This window comes from Hirundo rustica, chromosome 2, assembly GCF_015227805.2.
Source record: "Hirundo rustica isolate bHirRus1 chromosome 2, bHirRus1.pri.v3, whole genome shotgun sequence".
In the NCBI taxonomy this organism is placed as follows: domain Eukaryota; kingdom Metazoa; phylum Chordata; class Aves; order Passeriformes; family Hirundinidae; genus Hirundo; species Hirundo rustica.
In genome coordinates this window covers 55407097-55432036 of record NC_053451.1, presented here as the reverse complement: position 1 = coordinate 55432036, position 24940 = coordinate 55407097, and the positions used below count along the sequence as shown (strand labels likewise).

The 24940-nt window shown below is 36.5% G+C and overlaps 1 protein-coding gene across 5 annotated transcripts in view; it reads left to right on the top strand.

Moving 5' to 3' along the window:
- LRCH1 (leucine rich repeats and calponin homology domain containing 1) overlaps positions 1 to 23495 on the top strand; it is a 117256-nt gene extending 93761 nt beyond the window's left edge. For 3 of the 5 annotated variants that reach the window (XM_040056813.1, XM_040056812.1, XM_040056816.1), the window contains 4 exons: positions 2110 to 2247; positions 3746 to 3823; positions 11301 to 11558; positions 20902 to 23495. In XM_040056813.1, coding sequence (XP_039912747.1) covers positions 2110 to 2247; positions 3746 to 3823; positions 11301 to 11507 — 423 coding nt within the window. In that variant the 3' untranslated portion in view covers positions 11508 to 11558; positions 20902 to 23495. The remainder of the gene's footprint in view (positions 1 to 2109; positions 2248 to 3745; positions 3824 to 11300; positions 11559 to 20901) is intronic. The other 2 variants (XM_040056815.1, XM_040056814.1) reach the window with 1 other exon arrangement.
- Positions 23496 to 24940: the final 1445 nt, after the last annotated feature.

Genomic DNA, 24940 nt, shown 5'->3' with positions numbered 1-24940 from the left:
AGTTAATCAGCACAGTGAAAAGTAGAACAAGATTATTCACCATGTCAGGCATAATTGTGGAGAAGGAATAAGGATGTCTCTACACCGTATTAGGTATTATCAGTAGTGCTGGTTTAATGTGTTACTGACCTTCAGCTGCATGCACTATCTTTCTTTGCTCTCATCCTGAAATATCATGTCCTGTAATGAAAATTATTTTGTTTCTTGTGAGATGTTTCATTATGAGCTTAGAAGACTAACCATGTTTGAAAACACAAAGTGAGATTTTCAGATTAATAGAACTTATTAGGTATACTGGATCCTTTAGTGACATTAGTAACCACCAGAGCATTTGATTATGTACTGCACAAGAAAATGGTCCAGAACATACAAGTCATTAAGTTGGTACTTTATTTAATAAATATATATTTGTGAATTTTGCTTTTGAGTTGTTTAATGGTAAGTTAACATTTAGTGAGATTTCACAGAGCCATGAACTCCAGCATGAAATAGCATTGAGTTGGTATTGTAGATGCACTGTGCTCCTATAAAAAGTATACCCTAATCTATGCTGAATAGTCTCCCAATAGATAAATTAGTCTTCTAACAAATCAATTTTTAATTTATTAATTTATATAAATCTTTTTGTAACAGGTTTTGGAAAAACAGTCTCAAAGTGTATACTTTTTATGCACTTACATACAAAAAATGTTTTCTGATTTGTGAATTAAAGCAAGGTGAAAATGAAGCACTATATTAGTGAACATGATGCCCTCCCGTTTGCCACATGTGAGACCTATGTGCAAGTACTTGAGTAGTGTGTCTAGTAAAAGAAAAAATGGGAAAACATAATGAAACCCCAGAGTGCTTCAGTGGAGGCTATTTCATGGTGAGGCCACCCAAATAAAGGATGTATGAGAAAGAAGTGAAGAGCAGGTTTTCTTTAGATTGGATTTCTTGCTTTAGAGTGCTGAGAATATCATATGACTGTCCTCAGCTGCCTGAAGGGTAGTAAAAGAGAAGGTGTAAAGCCAGGCTTTTCAAAGATTAACAGTGAAACCATGAAAAACAGTGGCACAAATTGCAGAGAAAGACATTTTAAGTAGTTATAAGGAGAAAACTCTTTGCCATTAGGACAGTGAAACACTGAACAAAGTTGCTTGGAGACTTTGAGGGCTCTCTGTCTTTGCAGATATCCAAAACTTAACTAACCAGGGCTCTGGTGTCACTTCAAATTTGTTAGACTGTGACCTTCAAAAATCTCTTCCAACTTACTTTAATTCTAAAAAAAATTATCTATTTATAGATATTCAACCAGTATAGGTTGAGGTAACATATTAATAGAGTAATGATATTAAGAGGTTCAACTAAGGATTATCTATTTAAAGATAATGGGAGTAATTATCTCTGTATAGAGTTGGAACGTTTTCAAGACTGGAGCACAATTCAGGAAACTCATAATATATAACAATCTATTGGGTTTAGGGTTTCTTTAAATTCTTAAATATTTTCAAAAGTATTCTATTTTGCAGTATCAAATTCTGTTCATTGACACTTCTGTTTTTCTTAACAGGTATCCAGAATTTCTCTTTTACATGGACTGTTTTGCCTTCCCTTACTTATTCTTCTGATCACTCTAATGCTTTCTGAATATTTTTTAGGCTATTAGGGATTGATTGCCTTTTATTCTCTGCTTGTGCAGTCATTGACACAATGTAGTTGTTTCAATGTGCTGCTGATAAAGAAAATTTGAGATGAGTAAGTGGAAGACTTGGGGGAATGGTGAAAGGAAGGAGCCACATGAAGTTCAGTCACGTGACTAATTGCATGCAGATGTGTTTTTATACCTCTCTGTATAAAAACAGATGCATATTGTGGCAGCAGCATTGCAGTGTTGAGTTCTTTAGGAAGAAGGAACAAAAGGAAGTTTATGTAGTTCAGTGACCAGCATAAAGGAGGCTGTGGTTTAGTTTCTAAAGAATGAATTATATAAAGGATTTGTGGTTTTTTGTAATTAAAACTCCAAAACTGTCTATGTGCCTACAGCATATGAGATGAGGGTATTTATTCCCTTTTTCTCTCATTCAATCCATTTCTATATCAAAGTGTGCCTGCATTGTTCCTTTGCAGAACATAGAGACAAGACTAAAGATTTGTTTGCCTGAAGACCTGGGCTCGGCTCTGATGGATGGAGTCGTTCTGTGCCATTTGGTAAATCACGTTCGCCCTCGCTCTGTCGGGAGTATTCACGTACCCTCACCAGCAGTAGTAAGTTGCATGTTTCTTGCTGCACTGAAACCTTACATTGATTACTGTTTCATTCCCAAACGGTATTTGGGTACATAAACTCTGTTACTGTTTTCAATGAATGAGCTTTGCTGGTAAGGGCAACGTTTATATGATTGCAAATTCAATTGTTCATTAACTTTTACATATGATACATTTATATATATTGTCTACGTATACGTGTGTGTGTATATATGTATACACAAGCAGATCTATAAATGAGCAAAATTATCCTGCCTTGTCCCTGATCTAGCAACAAGATCAGGTATTTTCATAATGGCATTTCTGTTCAGAACAGTATGAAATGCTTTGATTACAAGTTTGTATTCTATTACACCCTTAAAAAAGAAAACTAGCCCCTCTTTTGTTGATTGAAAAAATGTGAGGTTGGCTTCAGCAGTGTGTGGCTTAGCAGATGTCATGCTACTAAAGCACTTAAAACACATATTAGCATGTTTGTCCTGTTGAGTGAAATGTAGAGGTGATTCCTTTTACATGCAGACAGAACAGAAACTTGCACTGTAGTGATTCAATATTGGCTTGCCTGAAACTAAGGACCTGAAGATTTCAGGACATAAACTCTGCGGTTTTGAAACTTAAGAAAACACTATTGTGCTTTCTCTGTCTGTTTATGTCTATTTCTTGAATAGGTCGTTGCAGATTTCTGGTAACAGTCTGATTCTGAAGAGGTTTTGTGTATATTCAGACTATTTGCCTTTTTTCTTTTTAATGTACATTTTGGTAAAAATTTGCCATGTACACCCTGATACTCGATTCTGAGAATAACATATGGATTTTGGAGGCAATCTGTAAGAACTTCCAAGAAGACAGATTTAAGAAAAATATATTTTCTCAGATATTCTAGTGGAATTTCTTTTGCTGTTCCTTGACTTAAAATAATTTCTATCTTTGGTAAAAATATGATATTGCCTAAATATGCAAACTTGAATTTCTGGAGTAAAAAGTTCTCATACTGATTTTTAAAAATAAGTATCTTGTGGTGTTTTCTGTAACAAAATACACTTTTATTTTTTTTTTTTCATTTTGTTTCAACTTTATATTGATGTTCTCATCCTTGAAAAGAGCCTTCAAATTACTTTAGCCTGGAAAATTAGGTTTTTTTAAATTCCTTGCTACTACATGTATTCTTGGTTTAAGGGGATATTCAGAAATTACTCTTGTTTTACATCTGATATTGAAAAACTGAAAGAGTGAGGAGTTTGGGATTTGGTTTTTCTTTTTGGTAACATGATACTTCTGTAAGTATTTGGTGAATAGTCCTGAGTGAGCCAAATTATAGAAGTGTTTGAGATTCTAAAGTAATAGGACATTGATTCTTCAGAGACATTAATATTGTGTTTAGCTACTATAAAATTGTGAGTACATAAAAAATTTTGAAGGGGTGAGCCTGTTAATTACAGTTAAGTCTGTTCTTCATGACTTCTTTTGCCATAGACGATTTTTTTTTTCTGTTCTACAGCCTAAACTTAGCATGGCCAAGTGCAGGAGAAACGTGGAAAACTTTTTGGATGCATGTAGAAAACTGGGGATACCAGAGGTAATTTAATTAAGTCTGTCATTTCTAGATGTTCAAAAATGAAAATTAATTCCATGAAAGCTGAAGGATAACTTTTTGAACTACAGGTTTCTTGAAATTATGACACAAAATTTAAAAATTGAGCTAAATAATGTGGTTCAATACTATTTTAATGCATTTAAATGGCTTATTTCACAGCACTTAAAAATTGCAAGTGTTGTCTCAGAGGAGTAATTCACTATTATCTCTAGTACCTCTTTCTTTGCCATGGAAAATAAGTAAGGAATTATGGTAATATATTATGTAAGTAACCAAAAGCTTGCTAATTCTTTTCATTGCACAACATAACTGCATTTTTACCTCATGCTTTTAAAATATGAACTTCATTCTTTTTAATTTTTTCTTTTTTTTGCAATATTTCTTTTTTTTACAATGTTAAGTACTCTGTGCGTTGGTGACTAATAACACTCATCTCCTGTATTGAAACATTTCTGCAGTGATTTGAAGAAAAGCGCTGTGTGTTAAGTATGGAAAGCACGTATGTGTAAGATTCTATAATGTGGTTACAAGTGTTTCAGTAGTTGAAAACAGGGAAATTGCAGCACTTGGTGGTTTATGATTTTCATTTAAGAATGGTATCACTCATCATGTATTTTATTCTCATCTTCATAACTAATGTAATGAATACTGGAGTTGCATTGGGATTATTTCAAAAACTCCCTTGTGGTTTTGTAGAATCTATTAAGAAAGAGTTAAATTTCAAATATTTGACCCTCAAAAGAAGGTAAAGTGTTACATAAGGTCATTTTCAACTGAACACAGGAAAATTGCATTATGTATTTTCACTGGTGCCTACATATGACAGTATAATGAAGGTTGAGTTCTTTTCAGTCTGTTTCAAGAATGCTGAAATGAAAAGCATTCTGTGTGATTTCCACCACCATCTCCTTAGGGAGCAGATGGTAACGCAAGATTTCACATTGGGAAAGAATTCTAGATTCAATTCTTTGTTTTAACTATATTTTAGCACTTGATTTGGAGAGCAGCAAAAGTGACAGATCATTTTTGCTATTTGTAGAATTTCTGAGGGGGAGACTTTCTTACAGTTTCAATGTATCTTGGCTGGGTGTCTTAAGTTGTAATGGTTCATTTAGTTCTTGTAGTTATGTAATTTATTACGTTAGAATGATTTCACTTCAGAGAAGATGAAAATCTCATTGTTGTGGACTTCTAGACATGGAGTATTTGTTAAGCTGCCCCAAAATTCCTCTGATAAATTCATCATAAATTATCAGTGAATAGAATACAGGTCAGATTTTCCTGGCTGGAGCCTTTTGGGAAAGAAAAGGCTGAGATCTTTTTTCATTGCTGTTATGAGATCTTTCAGAAATCTTTCCTTTTTGATTTTGGATTTCTATAAGTAAGCTCTCTGGAGAAATATTTTACTGGTATTTTGTGAATAGGCATTTCCATATATATATATATATAACCCCTCCTTTTTAATATTTCATCAACATTACTGTTGAATTCTTTAGGATTTTTAAAAATTTTATTAAAGTTTATTTGTTGAAGAGTTGCATGGAGGCTTGGGCACAAAGCCACATCTTATCAGTCTGATTTGTAAACTAACCATCTTTATGTATCTAAATAAGCATTAAGTTCTCTTGAAGGGGAAAAACTCATTCACTTAAACATTAACTGAATTGCTTGCAATAGTAAACTTACAACAGGTTTAAAGTACTCTGAGGTATTCTGTTGGGTTAGCCGTCGGTAATTTGCAAATGTATATTTGCTGTATTTTGTGAAAACACAGCATGTTGTGGAACTAGCTGGTAGGTGCTAGAACTTTGCTGTGTGTTGCAGGGACATGGATTAGGAGTGCAAAGTTGTGTAATAGCAAGTATGACAGTTAGGTGTCAGTTTTTAGAGAACTACAGATGGCGTGCTCATGCTGCTTCAGATTGATGAGTTGTGCAGCGCCTAACTAACTGTCCCTGGAGGAACCAGGAAAAGGAGTGAAGTGAATGACTTCTTTTTTTAAAACAAGTACCTTATGTGGGAAAGTGATGGGTTCTGCTTTTGGGTCCTTACACCTGTAGGTATTGGGCTTTTCTGTGGTACTTATGCCCATGTCTAGTTCCTGAGAATCGACTTGAAATTCTGCTGCGTGGGTTTGAAAAGGATTTAAAATGGTCATAATTTGGTTTGTTTTCAGTTAAAGAATAGAGTACGTCCTCTGAACGTTTCTTGAACTCCACAGGTTTGGAATAATTTCCTGTTTAATCATGTAAAATAAGAAAATAGCTAAGTAGTTGCTGTGTTGTGCTGATGTGCATGGTCTTTTACTTCTGTGGTTTTCAGCATTCAATTCTTGGATCAAAATTACTTTCCCAGAACGAGCCTGGGAAATTTCATACAGATGTAGAACAATGCAGCTGCTATCTCAGTGTGCCACACGGAGTATCAGGAGTTAGCATCTTGACCAAAGAATTGCAAATGCAAAATTCAGGAACATCAGTGTCTCTTTATAAGGACTGGTATGTAGATGACTCTGAAAGCCATCACCTGCCAGGTGAGAATACCAATACAGTGGGGAACACATTGAAATAGATTTTTGTTAACAGCCAAATGATGCTCCTGATTGCATTTAGAAGGGATGTGCTGGATCACATGGAAAAGCAAGTTTTGAAGTCTGACCCTTAATTAGAAACTAAATAGCAATGCTCTGGCTGCAGGAGGCTGTCAAAAGTGTGAGAATTGTAGGACAGTCTAGTTGTGTCCAGCTTTGCCACTAGGCTTTGCTGTAGCACCTTATCAGAGAACTTTTTAGATCACTTCTTGAGACAAAACAACATTTTTGTTTTATGTGAGAAAGGCATGTTGTCAGGTAAGTATCTCTATCTGAAGGTATGAAGGTTCAGAAAACTTCTGCTGTGCCCCTCAGGAGTTCTATGACAAAAAGGTGCAATCTTTGTCTCCTAGAAAATTGCTAAAGAATATTTTATTTTACATTGTTAACTCAAAAACCCATCAAATTACCTAATTTCCTCTGTAGTAGCAACAGTGACAAGCAGGGTTGAGGTCCTGCTGCATTTTTCAGTGACATGCAGTACTTGGATGATGCCATTCACTGGACTTACATTGCTAATGTCACATGAACCCCGTTATTATGAAATAATATCGCCCTCACTGCTTACTCAGTTCATCTGTGTTGTACCCACCCTCCCCTACTTTGTGGGTTTGAAAAAGCTGGATTTTTTACTTCTCTTTTGCATGGAAGCCTGGCCTCCAAAGTGTCAAATGTAATGGTTCTATTGGTTCTATTCTTCCTAGTGACACCTCATCCCAGAGATATTAAAAATTGTCAGAAGAGTGAATTATCCTCACATTACCTTGTATGTGAAGTTATGGAAGAATTTGTTTACAACTGCTCTTTCGTAAAGCCACTTAACAATATACATAAATAAAGGCAAAAATGTTCATGCAGGTTTCTTCAACTTGTCATTGCCGAAGTAGTATTCATACTAGGAGCAAGGATGTAGACTTTCCTATTTTAACCTGCAAATTAATAACTTAATTAAACTTGAGCTTTTATTCTTGGTAGCTGTTATTCCTGGTAACCCATATTACAGGGTGTTATGCAATTTTGGTAGTGTTAACCAATATGCCTTTCAAAAGCTAAAAATAATTGATTTGTGGTGGGTTGAATGATACTTTACTACAAATAAGATTTAGACCAAAACAAAGCTGTACATGCAATATGTTTGAAAGACAGACGTTACAAGTTTTGGTCTGCATTTTTTCTGGTTCTCAATTACGAACAAATAAGAGGCATCAGAAGTAGGACCTTCTAAGCATTTTTTGAAAAAGAAAATTAAGTACTTTCAATGTCTGTGAAATTAGCTTTTTACAAAGACAGGAATTGATTTTTATGGTATGCAGCTTACATTAGTATCTTAACAGTTCAGACACTAGAGCATATTTTGACCCTTTATGGGGTCAGGTTAGAAAAATAGGATTTATCTTTGTAAAAAGGAAAGACAGACTTGCTGTACGTAACATACCATGTCTATCTGCATACCGTTTAAAAATAATAGACTGAAGTTATCATGAGTAATATTAGAATAGTGATTTCTATTTATAAAGTAGTGATAAGGTGAAATCTTTCACCGCCAAATGTTCCAGCACATCAACAGTGATGCAGCATGATTTAGTGGGACAAATAATACCTTGGGTAGGAATGAGAGACTTCTGCCATGTCTCTTAAATTTTCAGTCATTTACGTTGTATAAACATATTGAGCAGAAAGGAGGGTGATGGTAAGGAATGGATTTTTGGATCTCAAGTCCTCATACGAAGATGCAGATTACAAAAGGCTTAGCTGTGCCCATTCTGAGTGACTTTTGAGTCTTGCAAATGGGACCTAATTCTGTGTTTCAGCCTCTCCTCTGATAATGAGATCCACTGTGTGGCAATGTCAGACAGAATTAATCTAAAAATCAGTGTGACTTGAGTTAGTGTAGGAATTTGAAATTAAGTAAAACAGTAATAAAGAAAAGCAAAACAGGAAGCTTTTGTATTCTAAAAGTAGCAAAACAAAGTAAAGGAGGCAGCCAGGCAGTGACGGTAAAGGGTTTTACCTTCTACCTGTTAGTTGTTCAATGGGTAATCATGTTTTTGAGTTTAATGCAAGACATATTATCATTGCCACTTATGCTTGTTTTCTGATCACTTCACATAATCAGTTACTTCTCCATAGTTTCATCATGAGACATCCATGAAGTTGCAGTGAGTTTTATCAGGTATGACTCCTATCTCCACCTTTTCCCTCCGGACTTGGTCATGGGCACTGTTTGGCCTATGGTATGGAGTTATGTAGTTCAATGAACTCTGTTACGGTTCTGAAAGCAGAGTTCTGAGGTTCCTTTCATTTGTGTTTTGAGTACAGTGCATATGCACTACAGGTTTTTCTTTAATGCACTTCTGGAAATTTACTCGTGGCTTTTTTTACCAGGGTGTAAATCCAAGGAGGTCAGTTCTGAAATGCTGTCTGTTTTCAGTCGCTGCAGGGGCATGCAGAATGAGGGTGGTTTGTGCACACAAACAGCTGGGTTTGCTTTTGCTGTCCCATCTCTGTCTTACTGTGTTTATTGTGTGTGCATGATTGACAGCTGTCTGATTTAATCACACAGCTTCATAGACATAAAATGTCGGTCCATAAATGTAATGATTAAATAGGTGTCTCTTTGTAGTTCTTACTAGCAATAATTTCAGTTCCCTAAATGAGAGGGGCAATGTTTGTCATAGATGGGGGGATGGGTGATTATTTTTGAGGCTTTGTGTGGGGGTCATGTGCTTTTTCACATTTCATGATGTCATGTTTTAGTTTTGTATTTTTATTGCACAGTATAAGTGCAATAAGTGGAAATATTTCTACCATTACAGAAGAGCTATATATTTTTCATCTACAGTTGCATTACAGAAATCTAAAATACATAAAGTACAAATATTTTTCATTATAAGATGTGAATATAATACCAAATCATCCATCATCAGAGAACACACAAAAATAGACATTCCTAAGACTTCCCCAAGTTTTACTGAATTTAACTAAAACACATCATGGCAGTTTCTGTAGAAAGTTTCTTCTGCATGTGTTGGCTGTTTTTGTACGCTTTGGCTTCTCCTTATGCTGCTTAGGATGTTAATCTTCGTTAGCAACTTCATCTGTAAAAAGTCAACCTGTTACCAGCTCTCAGTCTCTAAACTCTGAATTTACTCCCTTCTTCATTTGACTGCAGTAGGGATTTTGGCATTGTTTTGGGGTTTTTTTCGACAAAAATTGTGAAAAGTTCTTGTTATAAAGTTCTGGCATTTTCTTTTTGAAATACAAGTTGAATGTATCTTAGATATTTACTTTTTGTATGTATTTGCAACTAGTAGGAATTGAGTCTTGGATGTTGTTCCAAAATTAATCCAATATTTACTGGGTTTATCGGTGTCTTTTGTATAAATGCAATATATTATGTAGTTGGTAATTACAAATAGTTTGCACTAAAAGTTGTTTCTGTGGTAAGCAGCTTGTGGATATAGGTGTTCTCGAATACAGAACTAGTTCTATCCCGTTTTTAAACGAGATCAGCATGTTTCATGCTACCTGTGAGTTTTCATACTCTAAAAAATAACAGAATTTCATTGCGGTTTATTATCACATTAGAGTTTTGAGTTAAAAAATTCTGAAAAATGACTGCAAAAAAAGTGATGTTGCTAGGCAGGTTGGTTCCCTGCTCTGTATCTGCCAGCCTAAGTTACAAAAATTTGCAGCTTTTGACTCCTGGTAAAGCTAGAAAACTGCCATGGTAAGCAAAAAAAAAAAAAAGTGTCATTATTTTATTTGTGCATGAATGGCAGTTTTGACTTCCAGTTTCACTGGCCACTCTTCAGGGTAGAAGGACATTTTAAATATTTTAAAGTTTAGTTTATTTCAAACTGGATCTCGAAACTTTGCACTAAGAGAAAACAGACATTGAACTTCCGTGTCTTGGTTTATTTGGTGTACTGTCAGTTCATTAAGGAAGTGAGGCTGAAAAGCTTCCACAGGAACAGTGTTCTCCCAAACTCTTACTGCATGTAATTTTGTTCAGTAAGTATTAATTATCTCAGTAAGGCCTTGTTTGCAATGTAAAATGGTGTATCTTAGATTGCATTTTGAAGGTACTAGTGCTGCTTGGTTTGATTTATATGTTAAATATTGTGTGAACGTATTGGTACTATTACATATCGCACTTCATATTGTGTAGCTAGTCTAAAGTAAGTTGCTACATCACGTCATTGATACTTTCCAAAAAAGCTATGGGAATCTAATCTGATAATAATTTTAAAAATGCTACATAAGGAATTTAGTGCCCAATTCTTCAGTTTAGAAACTTAATTAAGTATAGTTAGTACTACAATGAATTTTTAACTTTCTATCCCAGGGTATCATTTGAGGTGATATTTAAATACCAAGTTATAGATTATTATATCAGAGAATTTTGCATACTTCTAATGATTTCTGTAAGTACTTTTTCTTGAGACTTCATATTACTGCTGCTTGTGCTTTTAACAGCTTTCTAACCCACTGTTTGCTATTTTATAAGTTAGTTTTTTCAGCTGCTTCCATTTAAGCATTTGAATAAGGTCCAAAGGTGTGCAGACCTCATTGGAACGAGCGGATCACACGAGCTTCCCCGGCCTTGTGAACTTGGGCGTAATTTTGGAAGGATTAGAAGGCCTGAGCTCTTCTGTCTTAACATTTTGATGTTATATGATAGCTTCAGTATTTAGAGGAGATAAAATAAAGCTGGGATGTCTAGTGACTAAGGCAATACTAGGAGGAAACTACTCCTACATATTTATGCTAGAATATTGTGATAATTTATTTATCAATATCGTTCTATTTTTGTATTTTTAATTTTTTGCACTCTTTTTCTGTTCTAATGGCTGCCCTTCGGGATAGGCTGACCTCTGCTCTCCGTATGACATCCTGCAGTCGGATATTCGTCACATTCGAAAGACTGTTGACACTCTGCTCGCCCTCGGGGAGAAACCCCCACAATCAACTTCTACTTTTCGCTCCTGGGATCTAATAGGCTTTTGTCTTTTCCATATACTTTTTATAGTCTTGATGTATATAACTTATCACTGGAATTTGCTAACAGCATAACCTGTTCGCATGTGCGCACAAACTTTCTGCTTTGTCTCTGACAAATTACAGGTACTTAATTTCCTTCCTTTGCCTCACAAGCTTCTCCCTTTCCCTTGCTTCCCTTCCTTGTAATATCTTTATTAATCTCTTGAAACTGGAGAGAGGAGTAGCATCTTGAAGGCAAGTCCCATGTCTTCTATCCCCTCCAGCTGTAGTTTAAGAATTTATGAACCTCTTTATTTATAGTTTTTCTTTCATGTTGCCTAGGCTACTCACTGAATGTGTTAAAGCAGTGAAGCTCCTCTTGTTCCAGTTTTGGGTGTAGGCTAGATGAGTATCACAAGCTGAATAGAACTGAGCCTCTTACTTTTGAAAATCCAAGAATGCTGCAGATATTGAAGCAGCTTCAGGTGGCACTTACAGCAGGTGATAGTATTTTCTGAGTGGGTGCCAATTATCTCTGCACATACTGTGTTAAGGGCACTTAGACAACTATCTTTCAAATGACTGAGATCTTTTAATTCTTATACATTAACAAGAGTACTGTAATTTTAAAGATTATTGTTTGTCTCTACTGTTCTGATTAAATTCCATACTGGAGTAGTCATGTTTTCCTATGGTAGAATAATCTTTTTCTTCCGTTACACAGAACAGTGTTGAACTCCTTTTAAACACCTGCTACATTAGATCCCAAAGGTGACTGTAAATTAGCAGTGGGTGTGAGCAAGCCATAGAATCCAAGGGACTTTAGAATGTTTCTGGATGAAGATCATGCACTACAGTGAGACAGTTTGGGAATATTAGATTCCTTTACCTGCAATTCTTTTGTGTGGCGTCAAGCAAGTCCCATCGTTATCTTCTCTGTTTCATCACGTGTAAAAATGCAGATACTGTTTGTTTGTTTGTATGTTTGTGTAACCAATGGAGCAAAGACTACATAGCTAGGGAAACAAATCCTCTGGGAAGACTTTAGTTTTTCCATCCTAGGAGGTTTTAGAGAGCAGCTTAGACATACGTGAGCCAGGAGCTATATTGGTATGTTTGAACTCTGCCAATGGTTAGACTGCTGCGCTGATGACCTCCATTTCCCTTCCAGCTCTGTGTTCTGTTCGTCTGCTCTAAAACTTAAAATAAGACAATTTTTGGGTTTTCTCCTTATGGACATGAAATATACAAATGAAAATTGATTGAAAAATACAAATCCTCGAGTATAAACCCGTCTTGGCATTGCGATATTGGTCTAGATGCTATTGGCTAAATTTGTAAATCAGTCTTAGGCTAGCTAACCAAAGTACCTCAGTTTTGTGTCTTGGAAATGCATGCATTCATTTTCCCTGGTCTAGTATATAATAAAATTAGCTGTAGACGTTTAGAATATAACTAGGATGAGAATTTGTATGTAACTGATTATTCTTGCCATACAGTTATTATTTAATGCTGCTCTATAAATATCCCCACTCCACAGATACTTGTAAGACTTTATTAAAAAAACTTTTAAATGCAGTTCTATTCCTGGCTTCTGTGGCTTAAAGATATAGGTAGATACATATATATAGACAGATATAAATAAAAAGTAGTAAATATATTATTAGATATATATTTTACAATGGAAAAATTAATTTCAGAGGATGGATAAATCAAAAATTTTAAAGGGTCTGGCGTCTGGAAGCTTCCAGTGCATACATGTAACCACTTTATTGTAAAGTGGTTACCTGTGACCAGGTGAGAGTTCAGTGAGTTCTTCAGAGCTTTTTATTTGGTATGTAGCTATAGACTTGTGCCCTCATCCTGCACAGGCCTGTCTTCTATCTGTGTGCCTAATTTCAGCAATTCCAACAGCAGACACTTGTTTACTCAGTCACAGCTTGACATTTAAGCTTCCACTTTGTTTTGATTTTTGTTGTCTAGTTCTAATTATTTTGCTTTTCTGATGAAACTGAGTGACACATGGCTTGAATCAGTTCAGAATCCATTAATGTGTTTCTCTATAATCCAGTGTTGGCATTTGAGACAGAAGTGATGTCTTCTTGTAGGGCTGGAATTTTGCTACTGCTCCCATAATTGGCGAGCAGGTTTCCTGTTGATGCTTTGTGTTGTGCCCTCCTTATATAGTGTTGAACTACATGTATGAGTACCTCTTTTCAAATTAGAAAATCATGTGGAGAAAGGTTTTGCTGCCATCCTATAATACACATCTGTCTCATTGTCTAATAGCACATCTGATTATCCACTGTATCCAACAGTTTGGAGGGTGGTAAGAGGAATAATCAGTGTGTTTTGATTTCTCAGTGTGCAGAAATGGAAGTTCATGTCTTCAGTGGTTTTGAATGCTTTATCAGAGTAGACACTGTTCTAGACACTGAACTACTGTTGTGCCAGTGTAGACCAAGTGAACATCCACCCAGTCACAGTGACACTTAGCTCTCAAACTTGTCCAAAGTCCTAACTTTGTATATGCTTACCATGCAAACAGAGTCATCACTTAGTTTCTTAGGAACCATTTTCTGTGTGTTCTCAGCTATGACAATACCTGGTATTTAAAGTGTAGCACTATGTGCAGTTTCTGGTTGTTAGTGATGATGAAGCTGTCTTGAAACAGCTGGTGAAAAACACCGAATATACTTGGTTCATGACAAGCACAGATGTGCTACCATACATGAAGCGTATACAGTTTGGGAGTTTGGTATTTTGGGGGGGTTGTTATTGATTACACTTCTAAATATCTATAAATCTTAAAGGGAAAGAAACAGTGAAATTACCCTTACATTTTCTAAGTCTGAATATAGTAAAGTTTCTCAAAATATATTTCAAACATAATGCACATATGAAAAATATCTGTCTTTCCATCTCTGAAGTCAGTAATTCTTACTCTATATGGGGAACTGGGAACTGAAACATCATTAAGCTACTCTAATAGGTTCTTTGCTAAATTCAGAGTCCTGTTTCTGTGCTGCTGCTCTGTGGCTTTAGTACTTGTGAACCAAACAGTTCAACTCTTTGATGGTTCCTCACCTTTGAGATGTCAATATTGAGATATCCAGTAGGATATAATTGGTACTTATTGCACATAGCCTGTCACATAATTAAGTTGATCACCTTGAGTTTAAAAAAAAAGTGCACTGTAGTTCACCCCATATTCATTAATAACATTAATTATATTTGCTCCTCTGTTTCTTTTCCCATTCATTTTTTTTTCCATTGCAGTGATCATCAGAGATTTTCAAATCACAATTTGCTAATAAATTGGTTTCCAATCTGTACTGTGCCCATCATATTAATTACTCTTAGGTTCTGTAGAGGTAATCTCATCCATACTGCAATAAAATAACAAATACAGCTTGTAGTGAATATTCTTGCAGGCAGACTATATTTGCACTGGATCACAAGTGGCATTTTGATGTGAGGATTTGGCTTTCTTTTATCTTGATCCAGAAAAACAGAAGTATTTTCAAGTGCAGTGAAAATGCCTTCAAGTCCTTCAAATGCCTCTTGTATATCAATAGATTTTAAAGCTGAAAGCTGTATACAGATTCCATTGTGCTCCTAGTAAGTGTTCTGAAAGTTGAACTTTTTGTGAATGGGGACTGAATTAGATCCGAGCAAATATTCGATACAGTTTTCTACTCGGTATTCATTAATTAGTTTCCAAATTTTTTTCTTGTTACAACAAAATACCCAAAAGCCCAGTTGTTTATGCAGGTTGAGAAAAAAAATGGTACAGCTGGTTTTGTGAACCTTTGCCATTTCTCTCTTTTCTAGAATACAAGCTGTGTTATGCAGAAAGAGCAGTAGAAAAATACTGTATGGTAATGACCTATTCTGCTTTGATGATACAAAATACTCATCACTCTCAGAATTTAATATGTAAAATTATGGTATAATTGGTATTTCCTGTGTAAGATTCTGTTTTCTCTTATTGTTTCATGTGTGTCTTGTCTTTATTAAGATCTTTGAAGTTTCAGATCAATGTTTTCTAAGCATGTTAGAATAAAACTGTGAGGGATTTTATAAAATATGTGATCTACTTTTAAATTTTATGGCTCAAGGTCATAATGTGTTGAAGAATCCAAAGCCCATCATCAGCAATTACAGTTTTGCAAATAATTCCAGTTTATTGAACGTGCAGAAGATGCACCTATCTAGATGTCTAACTGGCTATGACTCCAAATACATAATTTTTCAGCTGCAGTATAGCCTGAATTACCGTGCTTTTTTATATCTTTTTTCATTTGTACTTTAAATGGTAGTTCAGGGAATCTGGGCCTATATCATCAGTAATAGTGGAAAAGGAAAAGAATATACAAAAGGACATAATTTTAAATTGCCTTAGATATATGAAAAAGTAAATATTTGCTATAGCTTTCTTTTCCAACTCTTTAGAAAGAAAATTGGCTTTGATCTAAAAAAATGTAAATGTTGAGTGTATTGCACGTAAGTTTGCTTCAGTATAATGCCCTGAAGTTTCTTGTATTGACTTCCCACTTCAAAATAGTTGGCTTTGAACATGAAATGATGGGCATTACATGGACTTGGGTTTTTTAATTTGTGCTTTGAGAAATTGCACATTCCAGTATTTGGTTTTTTTATTAATATTTTCCCTGTAGATCTGAAATCTCATATTCTACGAATACAAGGAAGAAAGAGAGAGGCTCTTGCCGTATCATAGGACTCCATTTCTCTGTATTTTTACTAACAAATGCAGATAGTTGGGCCCTGCTGTTATCATGATGTGGTCATTTTACCACTTACCAATCTGATATTATAGCAGCAATGTCTTTTTATAAAGACCTAACTATATCCGAATTGCCAAGCTGCTTGCCCTGCCATAAACTAATTCAAAGAGTTATCTTGACTTTGAAGACATCTAGTGTCAAAGAAAATAGATATTTATGTGAAGTGTGTCACGTATTCTTGAGGGATTAGTGTCATTGTGTATTTTTGGCTTTCTTCTATGCTAAATCAGATATTTTGTTCCAGGATTAGAAACTTGCTTTGGCAAGCACGTGCACACATGTAGGTTTATGGGTACGCCTGTGGTACTGTCTCTTTGTGCTGCTTTGTGATTCAGCCTCCTGCTGCTGCCTCCGTTTTGTGCACTTGTTAGCATTTCTTTTCCTTCAGGAAGAGTTTGTTCTTCTGCTTCATGATGAGTTTGAAACCATCTTTATCCATTCAAAATGGCTGTGTGTGTCTGTAGAAGGCGGTTTGCTTGCAACAAGTAATTTAAGTTCCTTTGTGTTCTTAGAAAGAGAAAAAAAGGCAGTAAAAATATTAGATTGTCACTTTTGTCGTGGATAGAGAGGTTGGTGCTGCTATGAAAGATGTGGCAGCCCTTCTCACAATTGTTTTAGGCTGGTCTGTAGAATTAGTGTCCATTTCTTCAATCTGTTCTTCTGGGGTTTGTTCAGTGATGGTTTCAACAGGGGTGTTTTTAGAGAGAATTCACACTTCTATACAGAAGTGTTATGCATTTGGAACTCTGGTAATTGGGATAGAAATTTTATTAAATATGGGGAGAAGTGGGTGAAGTTGAGTCTCGTCAGAGTCCAGGGGCAAGTTCTCCTCTTGGTTGGTCAGGCATTTGCTTCAAAATGCTAGGATTTAAGGAAAGCTTTGAAATCTCCATGGCGTGCAGCTTTACAGCTTTACGTGCTGGTGGTGGTTTCCAGAGTGCAGTTGTATCAGGTGAGGGAGTGACTAGGCAAGGCATAGAAAAGCAGAGACAGCAGCTAAACTTAAGTATGGAGACAGCTGGGATATTACTGCTATTATGGAAGGCTGTTACTTCTGCTTTGGATTCCATCCTTGGCAAGATCTGACTTTTCTTAGTCTGAGAAGTAAATATGTGACACAGAAATTCTGATTTGAAACGTATGTGACACTGGGTTAATGAAAGCCATTTACAAAGCTTTAACAATAGTGTTTGGGGCTTTGCATATCAGAACAGATTTGTGACACATTAGGAGAAATTTTTCATTTTTAGGAGATGGCATCGGTCTCATTATCAAGTTTGGAATGTTCATTGTAGCCATGTGTTTAGCTGCAGAATTATAAAATATTAGCCAAGTTCCACATCCTGCATAAGAGAAGGCTGTCAAGTGTGTATGTTTTGAGCAGTAACATAGAATGATACATAAGTACATAAAGGTGGGAAACTTTTCACTCCTACAACGCAGCTGTATGGTCCTATTTTTGTACAGACCTCCTAGAAGAGCTTTTCTCATTGGAGTACACATCTTGTAAATACAGAGAGGTTGCTTCATACAAACTAAATTACTATGCTGTATTTAAAATAATTAGATTATGCTTGCCTTTAAAAACAGAAAGAAAACATATTGGTTGGGTTTTTTATAGGAAATGGGACATGCATTCCCTTATGCTTTTAGTGCAAATGTGCTTATAAACAACTGCAAAAATCCTAGCAAGAGAACATGACAGAACAGCTCAGTGAATTCTACAAGGTGCCACAAAAATGGTGGGTTTGGAATTTAAATTTTTCTTAAGTAAACCTCCTTGACTGTGGTGGTTTAAGCAAACCTGACTTCAGTAGCAAAATGTAGAATATTTTCAAACATAAATATCTAGCGATGTAGGTTTTCTTAGGGTTGGGGTTTGGGGTTCAGTCCATACCCTTCTGCCGTGTAATGCCAGTCCCTTGGTTTTCAGATACTGGATTCAGCAGGCCTTTTTATTAAATACCTTTTGTCTAGCATGGAAGAATAATGAAATAAGGGCCACCAAATCTGTGAAACAAGAGCCTACTGTGCAAGGCCACTGGAAAGAAGTAGAAGAGTGTGGAAAGAAATAACATTTCACTTCAGGTGTCTGATTTGTATTCTCAAATAAGATTAATAGAATAATTTTTTTAATAAATTTCAAAATCTGAACATTGTGGATTTTTAGGACAGTTGATTGGCAAAATATCTAGTAGAGATTACACCTTTGAAGTAGAAGAATATTGGGTTTGGGGTTTTTTTCCCTTTTTCTTGATATCACTGTCTCTCTACCTTCTTACGTAGCTACTCCAGTGCTAATCGGTATCAGTTTATGAGTTTGCATCCTAAACTATATGATTTTCTGGAAAAGACACTTTTTTTTTCAGAGGAATAAAAGTTGGGGGGAACCATCTCTGAAAGCTTGCAGGTCAATATTTCAGTCAGAAGAACAAACAAGAATGAACTGCAGAACTCAGCATCTTAAATAATGGATTTATGGTAGGTAGGTTTGGAATGGAAATGTGGCTGATGACCTGGAGTGACAGCAAGGTGGAGGTAGTTCCTTGGCCTGACTGGAAAAGTAGTTGCAGCAAAGAGGGGCAGTGGCCAACAGGAACAGGAGGCAATTGCCATAATAGTTTGGTCAATGTGAATCATAATCAATAAACTCAGTGGAAGTAGTAACTCAGCATTAGCAAGAATATTACTAAATATACTATCTTCCATGTGGAGAAATGTGTGTTGTCGATCTCCTGCAGACCTAGTCAGCCAAGCTCCTTGAAAATTATCAGTTTGAAGTTGTTTCTGGGTCTTAAAAAAATCTTTAAAACATAATAAATACTAAAACAACTTCAGTAGTAAATATAAAATGTAAACAAAGTACAGATAAATTACAGTTACCAGTATCAGGTGCTGTGATTGTGAATGAAGTTTGGCTCTTATCTTCAGGTTTAATAGTTAACAGGTACGTTTTGCAGTTTTTCCTCTCATTGAGGCTGGAGTGGAGTGTGAGGAACTTCACAAGAAATGTAAACAAGCTAAATGTTGGTTATGCATAAGGGAAATATTCATTAACAAAAGAAAGTCATAAATATCAGAAGTAGTGGAACAGCTATGTCAGACTGATACTTTTCTGGAGCTGTGGCCCACTGGAGGAAGTCTCCTGAGCAAGGACTGGACAAGAGTGGAAGGAGATAAAAGCAATTCAACATAGTGCATAATATAATAAAGACTGTATGAATTGTTCTTGTGTGTACCTGTTCCATTATATTGAGTTGTAAGGGTCCACAGGAGTCAAGGAAGGGGCTAGAACTGAAAAAAAAAGTGTCATGAGAAGAGAAGTTGAAGAGATCAGTGAGGTTTTAATTGAACAAGTAATCAATATGAGGAAGTGTGGAAAAGGACCATAAAATAAGAGACCCTTAGTTAACATTACAGACACAAGAGGAATATTCTGTAGAAGACAGGCAGTTAATTGAAACAGGATCTCAGAAGCATCAGTAGTTTTAAAAGCTGAAAGTTTATTGAATAACTAAGATAATCAATAGGGAGAATATCAAAAACACCCTCTCTTTCAAAAAAATCTGTATTCTAAGTCTGCTGGTGGTCATGTATGGATGCATAGGGAGGGAATGGGTTAGATCACGTAGATGTTGCCTTTTTCATGCCTAAAGCAATGGCATACAGCTTAAGGACTTCATGAGCTAGACACTGTTTCCATGTGTTTGTGTTTAACAGCATTGTTTGGATTTTTTATCTTACCTGTATATTTTTGTCATCCCTCTTATGCTTTTGGCTTCCATGTTGTGGCAGTGAGTCTCACAGTTGTAATTATGGTTTATGTGATGTAGTCTGGCTTTTCCATTCATGTATTATAATATAGACCTACTGCCCGATTTTGTGATTTCACTGATTTCTAAACAAGAGTACCCAGTTACATTGAGAAAAACTTTTTAAAGACAGGGCCAGTCATGATACAAGGCTGCCCCTCTAAGGCTTTCTCTAATTGTTTCATGGGTGGGTGTCTTCCTCTCCCTGTAGGAGATACAGTATTTACTGCTTCATTGTCTTCTGCTGTAACAGCCTCTGTGGACAGCTAGTGAGTTCCATCCTGACCATGACTGCTGTGTCCCTGTGGTGAATAAAGTTGATTGCTGGGTCTTTCAAATGAGGTGCAAATACTCAGAACAAAAGAGTTTGCCCACTGAATGCACAACATGGCACACGCTTCCCTGTATGTGCTAGTGTGTAGTTTTCAAGGTGCATATCCTGGGACCTCTCTAGAGCTTAGTGGGAGAATGGGGTTTTTTGGTTTGCTTTTTTTAAAAAAGTCAGCCTTCCATCCCCCATCTCACACATCTGTCATAACAGGGCAAATGCTGTGTTATCCTGCTTTGTAGGTGAAAGTTTGATATGTGCTTGCTGGCCCTCACTCTTAGCTGTTTACATGCTGTAGTGGCCACAGAACAATTGGTTTCTGGGGCCCAGAATATTAACAGATCTCTCACTAACTCTTAGGTGTAGTGGGAGCAAAATCTGAGACTTTCTGTCAAAATCACAGGAAGTTCTTTTTAATTAAAAGTAGGAAATGATTCCTGCTTGCTGGGCTTTGTGTTCCAAATGTGATCATGTGAAGTGAGGTTCTGCAGTGAGTGTTGAATATTCTAATTTTTACTCCTTTTTTTGTCTTTCTCTAGGAGAAGCTCTGCCTACCACATCACATCCTAGAAGAAAAGGGCTTGGTAAAAGTGAGCATAACAGTTCAAGCATTGCTAGATGTAACCACAGTGAAACAAGCTTTATTCACATGAAACTACTCTCTCTGCTGTTACCAGCTACACTGTGCCATGAAAGAATCAAAAAACTGCCCATTTTTTCAAACTGCATTGAAAACAACTCCAGTACTCCAAGAGTATTATTATGATTTTTAAACCCGTGTTTCAGACTGTACGTATGTGTCGAACTACAAAGCAGAAACTGAACAGAAACATTTTCTAGGGGAAGTTGGCGCTTCACTGCTTTTATAGCTCACTTTGTACAGTACTTACTAAAACAACCACCTCTCTGCCACTTAAAATCGTGTGGAGTACACAGCTGTCTTGCAGCAAGATACCTTTGTATTACTAAACTAAGGATCACTGTAATCACTGGGGGGAGGGAGAAGGGAGACTGCTACCACCTTAGGTTTTTCTGCAGTTGCTTCAGGCTATTGCCTTTTAAAAATATCCAGACATAAAATATTTATATAAATATTATTTATTAGTGAGTTGTTATTCATCCTTTGGATGCAAAATGTAAATTAGGAAACTGTATTTTATTACTGCTTTTTTTGTGGTTAAACACTTTATTTTAATATAAATACTTAGTTATTTTTTATTCTACTCGGTGTGCAGTAGCTCTAGATCTCCGTAAATTGTATTTTCTAATATGTAAGATAAAAAAGTAAACAAAATAGGTGCTTCTGTTAAAAGAACAGCTAGCTGGAATGGCCTTCTTTATTTCTTGAATCTGTGGAACATTGGTAAAAAATTGTCTGCATTCCATTGAGTTTCCTACATTCCAGTAACAACTCTCTCCTCACTAGACTAAATTGGCTGAAAGTGAGAGCACACCCATTTTATTTGTATATAGATGTTTAAAAAAAAAAAACAAAAGGAAATATGTAAACTTGAAAAATAAATGTGAACAAATATTTTTGAAAGCTTATTTTACTATGCACAAGACATTTAACTTTTGCCACAACAAAATGAATTATGTGCATTAGGATCATGTGTCTTGAAATGTAATTTTGCACTGTAACTTGATTTCTTTTAAAGATCGCAGCACTACAGAACAAACAAACTGTAAAAAACAGCACAAGAACATTAACGAGATTCACCAGGTAGTCAAAAATTTAACTTGTTTTCTTCAGCGATTCCGTCGAGAGGAGGTAAAATGATTGAGCCTGCCTTTGGCAATTTCAAAGACCTGATCTTCCAGATCCAACCTGCCTGGGTACAGTGCTTCTCTTAAAAGTATCCACAGAATTAAGCACAATGTTCTGTAGTGCATATTTGCAGCATCAGACCTCTACTTCCACATCAGCAATAGGAAATCCTTATCACCACTTTACATTTTTCAAAGAGATTTTTAAAAGCATAATTTATTGTTGAGACATCAAAAAGTTCCAGCACAGTGATTCTTCTGCTGTCTGGAACATCCCATTTTCACTCACACAAGAAGCCAGTGATGGGATTTGGGCAAGCAGGACAGGGCAGCTGCATGTGGTGAAAAGGGAAGCTGGCTGGGGACACACAAGCAGGGAGTCTGAAATGTAGAATGGCGAAAAAAAAGAGGCAAGGGGGTGGAAGGACTAAATATTTAAGCAAGAGGACGTGGAGAGAACTATTGTATGAAGGCTTTTGGGCAGAGTGATGCCTACTTGTCACTGCCCCCTCTCGTGGCAGCTGCACACCCGTTCACAGGCACAGGCATTTGCACCCACCCATGTTTGGTAGCAGATCTGTTGTGTTCAGACGCTGTCTGAAGGCAGATCACGCACTTCGCCACTGCACCTTGCTAAGGGGCTGGGAGGTAGTGACAGCAGCATGTGAGGAGGAGGAAAGTGGGCTCACAGACAAGGAGACAGGCAGTATGCATGGAATATCCAGTTACTTCAACCAAAGCAAAAAAATTTTATAGAGGGAACATTGCCTGAAATTGTAATTTGAGCGGCAGCTAGCATATTGTTTCCTATAAAATGTACTGTGCACTTTAACACTAAATGAAAATGTATTTTAATATTTTACAGAGCTGCACAAATATCTGTTTTGTCAAAAAGCACGAGCAATGTAAAGAAAATAAGTTTTCAAGTCAGAGTTTATCAAATTTTAAAAGCATTCGAGGATCAAGTATAAAAATAGGAGTATTGATTTCTGTGTCTTGAGGGATAAAATGCAGGTTTCCTGAGTATTTTTTTACAATGTATATATATGGCAACATGAAGCTTTGTAATTATTATTATTTTGACAAATCTTGTTTTTTCATAATTAAAATTTTGTTTTTCTCCTGATAGTGTCTTTCAGTATTTGCTTGAAGTCGGCTGTAAATAAGTAGCTCTTAAGTATTTTGTAATACAGCTTTTTTAATGCAGTCTTAACCTGTACGGCGAAAAAGAGAATCTTCATGATCCTTTGTACAATATTTATATGTGCAATAAACCATGCATGGCAAATCTCTAATACCCTCTGCGGTGAACATAATGTATATAGAAAATCTTTACTGTAGCTACAATTAAACTATATTATTTGCAGAAACCCTTTAATGGCTATCCCTGACTGATGATTTCTGGTAAAATAGGTGGTATTTGGAGAGCTTAACACTGGAAATGATGGGGAAAGATGGTGATGCGATGCAAATGAAGGAATTTTGCAGCCACAGTAGACATGAGCTCCATCTGTAGCTGTTGGGTGCCTGCAGTGTTCTCCCTGCAGCTTTGCTGCTCCTGCTGTGAAGGCCTCCTGCCAGTCCATCAGTGGCAGTGAATTATCTGCCCTCTTCTGCCAGGGCTGGGCTGGGCTCAGGGAGACAGGGGAAGACCCCTCCTTCAGTCTGCTCCTGCTCACAGTGCTGTGGGAGACTTGTTCATTTTACTGCTGACACTTCCCTCTACAGGGCAGCCTTTTCTCCTCCTGAAATGCAGTGAATGCTCTGCAGCCTTCTGCTTCAGCAAACACAACCTGAGGATTCCTCGCTAGTACTGAATCTAAGCAGTAAGCACAGTAAAGCCTTTGGCCTTGGGGATAACCCAGGGCTGTGCTCAGCTGCTTTGCTCTGGCCCTGGCTGCAGAACAAGGAGCAGGTCACAGCATCCAGCCTTCTCCTGCCCACGGGTCCTGAAGTCATCCAAGTACAGATTCTCCTCGATTACAATTTCTGTAACAGAGTGTCTTTACCATAGTGAACAGCAGGTGACTTTATGGGCTGTACTTTTTCAAATTTGATAGCGAATTTTGGAAGCAGAGGATCTTTCTGCAATAGTTTCTTTGTAATGCATGCAGTTCTATCTTCTCAGCCTTCAGAGCTTACTTCATAAATAAAGAGGTGCAAGATTGATGAAAGTCAATGCATAATTTAAGGCTGTCACCAGCACCAGGCTCCCTGTAATCTAGCAGGAGCCAGAGACACAGGAGAGTATTCAGCACTGCTAAGAAAGGAAACCCATCCTACATCTATCGGAGTATTTCCTCTGGCAAGAGCAAGTCAAGGTTTGAGCAACGATTCAGGCCCAGCTCAACCCTGAGAAAGCTGAGTTCAAGTGATTACTGGAACAATCTCTGTTCTTGTCTAAGAATTATAACAAGAGCTATTTTAGATGGACAACTGTCAGGACTAAATTCTGCCATCTTTTGTAAAATAAGCATACTTGATTTTAGCAATGAGATATTAGATCATCTAGATAGCAATTGCTTTTTTTAGATCTATTTAGCAGTCTCCTCTCACTCCTGTCAAATCCAAGATACACACTAAAAATCTTTCACACTAAGAATCAAAGGCAAGTGGAGAAAAAAATCTTTTTTACTATGGACTGCTTCCTTCACATGTTTTTTAAGAGGTCTTTTCTATAAGTATCATCCATGAAATAACTCCATTTGCTTGATAACCCACAGGACAGTAAATTGCTGTGCACAGCAGGCTTTTGTCTGCACTCTCCACCAGACTTGGTCCTTAGACGGTATTACTCAGGCCAAGGAAAAA